The sequence below is a fragment of the Corylus avellana genome, chromosome 5, assembly GCF_965113065.1.
Source record: "Corylus avellana chromosome 5, dhCorAvel1.hap1.2, whole genome shotgun sequence".
NCBI lineage: Eukaryota > Viridiplantae > Streptophyta > Magnoliopsida > Fagales > Betulaceae > Corylus > Corylus avellana.
Window position 1 is genome coordinate 6,776,533 of NC_142494.1, and position 10,316 is coordinate 6,786,848.

The 10,316-nt window shown below is 38.1% G+C and overlaps 1 protein-coding gene across 3 annotated transcripts; it reads left to right on the forward strand.

Annotated features, from left to right (window-relative positions):
• The first annotated feature begins 5,209 nt into the window (after positions 1-5,209).
• On the forward strand, positions 5,210-9,031 carry LOC132182392 (uncharacterized). 3 transcript variants are annotated; one of them, XM_059595627.2, is made up of 7 exons: positions 5,210-5,492; positions 5,586-5,718; positions 6,427-6,530; positions 6,659-6,830; positions 6,943-7,077; positions 7,178-7,998; positions 8,308-9,031. In XM_059595627.2, exons 1-7 carry the CDS (start codon positions 5,452-5,454, stop codon positions 8,858-8,860), a joined length of 1,959 nt encoding a protein of 652 aa, XP_059451610.2. In that variant the 5' UTR covers positions 5,210-5,451; the 3' UTR covers positions 8,861-9,031. The 3 variants fall into 3 exon arrangements, with proteins under 3 accessions (XP_059451610.2, XP_059451611.2, XP_059451612.2); XM_059595628.2 differs by having other exon boundaries at positions 8,311-9,031; XM_059595629.2 differs by having other exon boundaries at positions 8,356-9,031.
• Positions 9,032-10,316: the final 1,285 nt, after the last annotated feature.

Sequence of the window (10,316 nt, forward strand, 5' to 3'; positions counted from 1 at the left end):
GTGGTAGTTTAGGGATCTAAAGTGAAGTTACCCCATATTTTTAAAAGGGAAAAATGCACTTTATCCTCCTGAAGTTTCAATGGTTTTTCAATTTAAACCTCAAAGTTTAAAAATTGACAAGGTACCCTCCTGAAGTTTCAAAAAGTTTCAATTTAAATCCTCCATTAATATTTTCCGTCTAAATGGATGGAACTTGTTCTACATGCGCCTCACGTGACATATTAAGCTATTTTCTTCCAATTTTGCCCTCACTACTAAATGACCCGTTTTGCTCATTTTTGGGTACCTCAACTCCTATGTCCCTCTCCTCCAAAAACCGAGCATTCAATCCTTCTTGACGAATTGGGTAGCAGAATAAATGGAACACGAAATTGCAAGGCCTCTGTCACCGAACCCCAGCCATAGTGAGTCAAGAAACCCCCAACCGATTCATACTGAACTAACTAAACGTTCTTGTAAGTATCAAATTTGACCCTAAACCCTAAAACGCTGTCTAAGCTCATGTTGTTGCCTGCAGCACTGAACCTGCCGTCGAACTCGTCCAACAATGGCCTAGCGTTGTCTTGAGGCTTTACAGGATATAGGAGTAGAAGGAAAACACAGAGAGAGGTGACTGTTTCTGCCATGAGAGCAAAAAAGGATTTCAGCTCTGTGAGGTTGTGAAAACTCAAGGGATTCAATCATTTTACTATGGCGGGAAAGCGGACATCAAAAACCAGGGATGTAAGAAAAAATTCGTACAAACCGTTTACCAACTTTTCAGCCGAGGATTATGGGCTTGAAAATTCTGATCAAATAGTGACAAAAGTGTACCCCAACAATCAAACGCGCATTGCAGAGAACGAAATTGATTAGTCTGTTAATGGGGTTTCTAGTTTAGAGAATGCAGAAGAACCAGATCAGAAGAGGTTTAAACCCGATGAGAAAAGAAATGAGAAAATCTCCAAAGATTTATGTTCGGGTAAATACATTTATGTTCATCATCTTCCTCGCAGGTTCAACGAAGACACGGTTAGGCATTGCCGGTCACTTAGTAATTGGACTAATATGTGTCTTTTTACGACAAACATGGGTCTTGGTCCCTCTCTTGCAGATTCTGAGAGGGTATTCTCAAAGACTAGTTGGTTTGCGACAAACCAATTCGTCAAGAAGGATTGAATTGAATGCTCAGTTTGTGGAGGAGAGGGAAGTAGGAGTTGAGGTACCCAGAAATGAGCAAAACGAGTCGTTTAGCAGTGAGGGCAAAATTGGAAGAAAATAGCTTAATATGTCACATGAGGTGCACGTGGGACAAGTTCCATCCATTTAGACGGAAAATATTAACGGAGGATTTAAATTAACGCTTTTTGAAACTTCAGGGGGGTACATTGCCAATTTTTAAACTTTGGGGTTCAAATTGAAAAACTCCTTAAACTTCAGGGGGGTAAAGTGCATTTTTCCCTTTTTAAAATGATGTTAAACTTACAATTGGTCTATACATGTTTTTTCTTATGATTCGCTTGCAATGTAATTAGAATCATGTCAACTATTTTATTGCCCACAAATCGCATTGTTAACACATTTTTTTTTTAAGGATCTAACCCCAGATTTCGGATTTTGGAGGGACCGAAATCTTGAGAGTTATTTTGACTAGTTGAGATATAAATTTAGATTAAAATATAGCTGCATTTAGCTACTTCAGTTCAAAAATTAGTGAGTTACTATATAATACTTTCTGACTGCCTTTATAACATACCACATTTTCAATAAATAATAGGAGAAACTTCAGAAAGCCCTCTTGAACTTCCAATTATTTTGAAAAAACTCCTCTGAATTTTCAAAACTCTCACTTAGGCCTCCTGAACTTTTGTTTTCTCTCACTTTGGACCCTTTTAACGTTAAAGTCAAACAATTTGACATTTTATACCCATTTTACCCTTCCCCAAAACTATGTCGTTTTGTGTCCTAAAACTACAACACCTATCCAGCCCAAAACGACGTCGTTTTAGGCATTAATTTTATTTTATTTTTAAAAAAGAAGCAAAATATAAAAATAAAAATAAAATAAAATAAAAAAAACCGGGGGTGGCTTGGCCAAAATGGGGTGGCCGGACCACCCCATTTTTGGCCAAGGGGGTGGCTCCAGCCACCCCCTGGCCGATCTGGGGGTGGTTCGGCCACCCCCTTGGCCCCCCCCCCCCCCCCCCCCCCCCCCAAAAAAAAAAAAAAGGGGGATGTGGGTGCTTTTGGGGGTGGCCAGACCACCCCCAAGGGGCTGGGGTGGTTTCGGCCACTCCATACCGGCCACTCCAAATGCACCCCATCCCCCCCTCCCCCGGGCCCTTTTTTTTTTTTTTGGTCTTTTGGGGTGGCCGGACCACCACCATGGGGCTGGGGGTGGTTTCGGCCACTCCATACCAGCCGTATGGGGTGGCCGAAAACACCCCCAACCCCATGGGGGTGGTCCGGCCACCCCAAATGCACCCCATCCCCCCCCCCCCCCCCCCCCCCGGCCCTTTTTTTTTTTTTTTTTTTTTTGGTCTTTTGGGGGTGGCTGGACCACCCCCCATGGCCAAGGGGGTGGCCAGCCACCCCCAGACCGGCCAGGGGGTGGCTGAGCCACCCACTTGGCCAAAAATGGGGTGGTTCGGCCACCCCATTTTGGCCAAGGGGGTGGCTTCAGATTTCTTTTTTTTTTTTATATATATTTTTAATATTATGCTCAAAACGACGTCGTTTTGAGTTGGGTGATGATGTAGTTTTGGAGTCCAAAACGACGTAGTTTTGGTTGATGGTAAAACGGGTATAAAACGTCCCAAACGATGTAGTTTAATGTTAAAAAGGTTCAAAGTGAGAGAAAATCAAAGTTCAAGGGGCCTAAGTGAGAGTTTTAAAAATTCATGGGAGTTATTTTAAAATGGCTGAAAGTTCAGGGGAGCTTTATGAAGTTTTCCCTAAATAATATTTCCTAAGTGCTTCTCTAGAATGGTCTAAATTTTATAATTTACAATTTTTTAAAAAAATTAGACTTTAGATCCATGCATATCCAGCATGAAAAGTTTGCGTGCCAGAACAACTGAATGCAACAGGAAATGAATAAATGGATTGTGACAAGCATAACCACCACAGCCATTAATTTGGGGCAACCTATGAGAATGTGTGTTGGGGATCCCACCTGCCCTAACCTGCAACAACTGCAACCTAAGCACCACTTCACAACTTTTCACCACACAGTACCCTTGGAATTAAAATTTTTTTTTAAAAATAAAATACAATAAATCAGATGATGGTTGGGTGATTGTGCAGTAGTAATGATTACATATTCTTTTTATAATATTCCTCAAGAAAGAAATATTACTACAAATTTCAGCATGCGTGAGCAAGATTGCATGCTATGCCATCAGTTGGTCACCAGCCATGGAAGCGAAAGAGAGAGAGGTGGGTTTGATTACCTGTTCCTTTGACTCTCAATCAAACCCTAACAACCACGCAGCCATTTGTCTGTCGGATTACTTCTTGTTCTTCTTTGTTTTTTTGTTTTGTTTTCACTTTCATCCCACAAGAAAGAGCATATAATAATTGAGCACCTTAATCATCACACTACTGTCACCGCGTGAATGTTAAGGTTCAGTAAACAATCATGTCTGTCTCTTCACCTTTTTGAGCTGAAACCCCTTAACATGGACTATTATTATATTATACCCAAATCAATAGAGGGATGCTTCAATGCATTTTGTGGACCATCTTCTCCCTCTAACATTTTGATTCTAAAAAAACAAAAAACAAAATTAAAGGGAGAAGGGAGAAGATGGTGGGGAGATGGTCCACAGAATGCATTGAAGCATTTCACATTTTCACCAAATCAATAATTAATCTTTAACTCAACAATTCTCTAAGTTTTCTTTCTAGTTTTTAATTGTTAGGGTTGTCACACATCGGTTGTAAAAGAGGCTAATGATGTTGAATAGTTTTGTGTCTCTCTCAACCTCAAAATCTAACTCAAGAAGTGAGGTTTTTTATCACACTTATAAACTGACTGTCAACTCCTTCCACAACTGATATAACCCCAACAACCTCCCTTTGCACATCGAGCCCTGAGCGACTAAGCCGGAGGTAGAGGCAACTCGTTTCTCCCATGGACTATTTGGCCGAAACTTGTTAATTGAATTTGGACTCTAATACCAGTGTTGTGTAGTCTTGAGCCTCTTGATAACTTTATGGCTCTCCCCCATCAGAAAGTAACACATACTCATTAACTTAATAGGAAGGCTGTTGGTCTCTGGTAGATCTCATTAACTGAATCTCAGCAGATGATTCTGAAAAAAGTTTGCTCTAGGTGCTATTGTGACTATTTAAATTGCGCAAAGAATTGTAGATTAATAACGATGTGTCCACTTATTTAAAAATTTAAACACATATAAATTGATGAATTTAATTATTTAATTTATATTTAAAATAATTAATAATATAATATGGAATATACCACGTTCAGGGATAAAGCAGTTGGGTTTTTATGGTTGGTGTTGGTCCTTGGAACCTATAAAGGGCTCCACCTACCTTTCATAAGCTTTTTCATGTCTTGTGATATTCTAAATTGACTACTTCATTTCAATGGTCTTCTCAGTTCTTTGAGCTCCTAAATTCTTGCCATTAAATTGCTTCTTTTTCTTCTTCTTTTTTCCCTTTATTTACCTCCTTTTATTAAGGATATCCCAAATCATATGCCAACATATATATACCACTAAATTTGTGGAAAATTGGCAACAAAATAATTTCTTTCCATTTCACTTTAAAAGAAAATGATCTAATCTTGTGCTGGTGGCATCTGCATAAGTCATGCATGCCCAAAATTCTCCCCCTTAAGCAGGCAAAAATATCCCTTACCATATTATCCAAGGACAGAACCACCCTTAACCTTGGGGTTTTGGACCTTTTCAAAATGTTAAAAAAAATCATGAACATTTGAAAAAAAAAAAAAAATTAAATATTAAGTATTTTTTTTGTCTTGCTTTTTGTATTCTTATTATTTTTTTCTTTCTGGGTTTTTCAACCATCAAGCAGAAGATGTTGCAGAAATTAATTAATTCACACCCTCAATTTCAATGGGTTATAATCTACGTTGACAGGTGTCCCAACAACAATGGTTGTCGTGGGGCAGTTTTTCAAGGGAACCAGAAGTGTCTCGCGCCTCGCTCTCTCCCACTCCCTCATTCATTCTCTCTCCCACCACTCCTAAATATAAACACACCCTCCAAAGTAAACCAACTTTCATGGCGTTTCTATACCTTTTCCACCTCTCCTCTCCTCTTCTTCCTTCTCCTTCTTTTCCTTTCACAAAGCTAACAAAATGATATCATAGAACCAAAGCTTCAGCTGCAGATAGAGCTTTTGCTCCTCATATCACCATCATCATCATCACTTCTTCTTCTTCTGAAGCAGAAAGAACCCAAGAATTGTTGTTGAATTCTAGACATGTTTGACATCTTGTTCGGATGGAGAAAAGCTACAAAATGGTAAACCAATAAGTTGAAGAGTGTAAAGTTTAGTTGTTTGCAGATCATTTGCGGCTGCTCATGATGCAAGGTTCTGTGTTTTTCTTGTTGCAGCAAGAAACTGATCAACCAAGTTCGGTGCCGGCTAAAGCTGCTGAAGAACAAGAGGAATTCAATTGTGAGGCAATTACGTGAAGATTTGTCTCAGCTGATCAAAATTGGCCATGATCATATTGCTTTTAACCGGGTATGCTAATGTATTCTCCACTATGAGTTTATTGAGGAGCTCCCCTTTTATTTCCTCTGCTTTTTTTTTTTTGTGAAAATGTTGGACAAAAGTTGGAGATTTGTTGAGAAGTCTAAGGAACTTTGAGAGGGTTTAAATCTTGCACCTGTTACAGGAGGTTCTTTTCATCTTATCCGAATAATCACCTTTCTAGCAGTTTGTTTAAGGTTCCAACCATTAACTGCAAGTTTAATGATAAGCCTTTATGTTAGGTAACAATCATTTCATGACATGAAAAGCACAGAACATCATAGAGAGAGAGAGAGAGAGAGAGAGAGAGAGAGGAAAGAAAAAGTCAAATAGAATCAACCCCAACTTCAATCTGACAAATGATTCAATTTTTATGCGTGTTTGGTTTTGAAGATTTACCAGTGTAGTAATTCTGCCAAGAAAATAGCAGATTGTGCAGTTTTACTTATGCTAATCTGTTGTGAAATATAACAGAAAAGAGTTGTGGAATCATGAAGTTTCAGCTGATATGATCCTTTTCTCTGTTTATTTCCATATTGAATTACAATTGCATTCTGTAATTATGCTTGCTAAGAGTATGGTTTCATTCTTGTTTATGGAATTAGTTTCTAGTCCAATTGCTATTGCAACTTTTGCTAAAATCTTAGGAATTTGTTTTTGCAGCCTTAGGCATGTGATCATTTCTCTCATTTTTTTTAGATTGAGCAGCTCACCAAAGATGAAAGCATAGTAGCAGTGTATGAATTGTTGGACCATTTCTGTGAATTCATCCTCATCCATCTTTCTTATATCCGAAGACACAAGTATGGAGCTAAAGACAACTAATCTATTTCTCTTTCCCAAGTTCTTCTTCTTATCCCTACTACTCTATGTTCCTGTTCTGTGATCTAAAACAAGTATCTTTTCTTTTATTGTAATTTGGTGGATTCAGGGACTGTCCAAATGATATAAATGAAGCAGTTTCAACTCTTATATATGCTTCTGCAAGATGTGGTGAACTGCCTGAGCTTCTGGTGATCCGGAAGCTCTTCAGCGAACGTTATGGTCAGAGATTTGCAATGACCGCTGTTGAACTATTCCCTGGCAATCTTGTGAATCGCGAGGTTATAATTTGAAACAATTTGTAATAAAAATTTATGTAGATGATTCCGTTTATTCGAGAAAGGTTTGGCACTAATATATATGATTGCAAATTGGTAATATCTAAAACTGCAGATAAAAGAGAAACTCTCCATGAATTCAGTACCAGAAGACGTGAAGAACAGATTGGTGGATGAAATAGCTAGGCAGTGCTGCCTGGAACCGGGGGTTTTAGCACTTGATTACTACCCTGGATGGCAAAACCAGCAGGTGATTATTTATACTTGAATCAACATGTTAAAACAAATCCATGATGCTATTGCTTTGCCAAATCTAATTCAAATGTGTTGTTTTCTACCATGCAACTAAGGTCAAAGAAGATGTTCAAACTTGCTGCAACACATCCAAAGGATCTGAAATGCAAGCTTCAAGTGTGGAGGAGGTGGAAAGAAATGTCATGTATGTTGATTCAATATCAACTAACAAGAACATTTTGATAGAGCTATGCAACTCTCTCGGCCACCAAGATTCTGATATAACTAGTACTTTTAGTGGTTCTTCTATTGTTCAGCAATCATCTCTAAATGCAGAAGAACCTTCTCCTATGCATGTAAAAACAGAGAAAGTAGAAAAAGCCAAGCTGAATTCTCCATATAAATACACAGTTTCTGGCTTGGAACACAAGAAAGTCAGAAAGATTACAGCATCTTCTTCAGAGAGTTTGCCTCAGTTTTCTGAGGAAACGATAGTTTATCTTGATGACATAGAGGAGTTTCAGTCTTTCAAGGAAAATGATGGAGATTGTCAAGACCAAAGACTATTTAAGTTCAAATCATCTGTCCTGCCTAAGAGTGAAAAAATTGGAATCATCTATGACCAAGGTAATATGGAGGATCATTGTGAATCCTGGAGTGAGAAGTCTGGCTCAAGGAGCTCTAGAAAGAGTGGGAATAATGCATCTGGGAAAAGATTCAGGAGGATGTCAATGTCTAGGGAAAATGAAAGCTTGAATGATGTTGAATGTTCAATATATTATGAAAAGCCATCCAAGAGTTCCCCAATTCATCAACCTAGAAAGCACCAGAAGAAGACTCCAGGAGTAGGAAGGCAACATTCATATCATGCCCAGAAGAGGCTGAAGAAACCTTGCTTATTGGACTTGGGAACTAACTTCCAGTCATGTCACTGCAGGTATGATCCCAACGGTGTTAAATTGTGAAATATTTAATTGAAATGGGAGGTAAATAACAGAGATGGGGTTCGAATTCAAACCTCTGCTTTGATACCACGTTAGAAATGAGTAATTTAATCATATGTTCTACCACTTCCTCTCACGTATGGAATAATTAAATGAAATGGAAAGTAAATTGACGGAGATGAGGTTCGAATTCGGATCCTTTACTCCGATACCCTATTACATCACCAATAGAAAGAAATGATTTTAGTCATTTGATTTTTATTCTAACAAAGGGATCCTTCTTTAACCTTTGAGATGGACAGCAGCGTGAGACATCCATTTTATTTTTGCACCTCTGATGACAAACACAGCCAGCAAGTTCTACCATGGAAGCAAAAGACAGGGATAACAACTTTGGTGAGCTTCCCAACTCCTGGTAATGGAGTTGGAGAATCAGACAAGGAAATGGAATGGACAGACATCCCTCAGAAACCTAGGAGAAGTTACGACAATGGTGCTACTGTGTACAACGTTTTTACCTATCCAAATTGGCAGCCTGATGAGCAGAAGAAGAAGGAAGGGGAGGGAAAGGGCAAAGCAGAGAAATCTGATTCACCAGGCAGCTGTGTTTGTTCTAAGGTTTCCTGCCAAAGGGTGACTAGTTCTTTTACAAGAGCTGAGACAATGCCCCCGGAAAGGGCTAAAGAAAATGTCAAGGAAGCCATGTCACGGTCCAATTCCTGCCCTTTTCAATATCCCAAACATGTTCATCCCAAGTTGCCTGACTATGATGATATAGCAGCTAAATTCATGGCTCTCAAGCAAGAGCTTCTGCAAAATAAGGGCTGTGGGAGCAGCAACAACTCTTCTAGCTAGAGCACAAATCTGTCAGAATTGTATAGCAGTATCAGCTCCTGCAACATTTTTGTTATCCTTTTTGAAGGGCTCCTCATTGAATTTCCCCCTGTTTATATGTTTATCATCCGCCATTGATTATTGTAAATGTTCATTTTAGGATTTTGTTGCTTGCTAAAACTATTTTGTATTTTTTATTCTTTTATGTTGTCAAAAGTTTTGCATAATTTTCAAGAAGCTTCTCCAATTGTGTCAAAATACACATCTTATTCATCAATAAAAAAAATTAAAAAATAAATAATAAATAATAAATAATAAATAAAAAAATAAAAGAAACAGGTGACTATATTTAATTGAAGTGAAGAGGGCAGCCCATTTAAAAGCATGTCCTATACCTGACCCTAAGCCTTGTCATCCTTGACACTAGACTTGGGCTTCAGTGGTATCCGGTTGACAAAACCTAATCCAACCCTAATAAGGTTAACCTAGTCTATGTGGATCAAACTATAAATGTGCAATTAAATATTATTCCTATTAATATTTTTAGTAGTAAAGTTTTATAAAAACCCTAGACATTTAACCCTAGCCACATATTTGCATGTGTTTGGCATGGAATTTTAATTCCAAATGTTTTATTTTTTAGTCCTAATTATCTTATTTTGACAAGTAATTAAATGTTTGAATTTTGTTTTTAAAAGTTCTACCCTAGCTGCCCCTTTTGAGGTCTTTTTGTCCGGATTCTATATTTTAGCTCTAAATTAAAGCCTATTGCAACAAGAACACAAACCCTAATCCTTTTGAGTGAGAAAAGAAAAACCCCAGCCTTTATAAACCCATTATGGTCGTACACCCCTAGCTTTCGTATTCTCTCATTCTTCTAAAATTTTCTAAAGAAAACTCCTAGGCTTATAAACAAATTTTACCAAAAAACTTTTACAACATGATGTGGCACAATATAATCGAATTTCTCAAAAGTTAAATTTATCTCATTTCCAATCATGTTGTAAAAGTTTTTTTGTAAAATTTGTTTATAATTTGATGGGTTTGGTCTGAAGGCTTTCGATAGATCATCTTTTGAGGTTTGATTGGTATAGTCATTGGCTCAAAATGATGCTTGAAAGGAGATATGAAGAAGGCATAGCTATTGGAATCATTGAAAAGATTGAAGAAGGTGTTTTAAACCTAGGCTTTGATAACATGGCAACTCTAAAGGGATTGGTCTCGGAGTCTCTGGAATGATTGGTGTCAGATCTTTCGATTAGCATGGTCACCAACTTGATGTAACAATCATGGTGGGGCGAGGCTACATGAGTAGAACCTTTGAGTGGACTGTGTTGACACGTGGCGACTCATATGGGTTTGGTCTCGACGGCTTTAGATAGATCATCTTTTGTGGTTTGATTGGTATAGTCATTGGCTCAAAATGATGCCAGAAAGAAGGAGATATGAAGAAGGCAGAGCTATTGGAATCGTCAAA

Coding starts and splice junctions, on each gene's coding strand:
- LOC132182392 (XM_059595627.2), top strand. CDS start 5,452: ATGTTTGACATCTTGTTCGGATGGAGAAAAGCTACAAAATG. Junction 5,719..6,426: donor ATCATATTGCTTTTAACCGG/GTATGCTAATGT, acceptor CATTTTTTTTAG/ATTGAGCAGCTCACCAAAGA. Junction 6,531..6,658: donor TCTTATATCCGAAGACACAA/GTATGGAGCTAA, acceptor TGGTGGATTCAG/GGACTGTCCAAATGATATAA.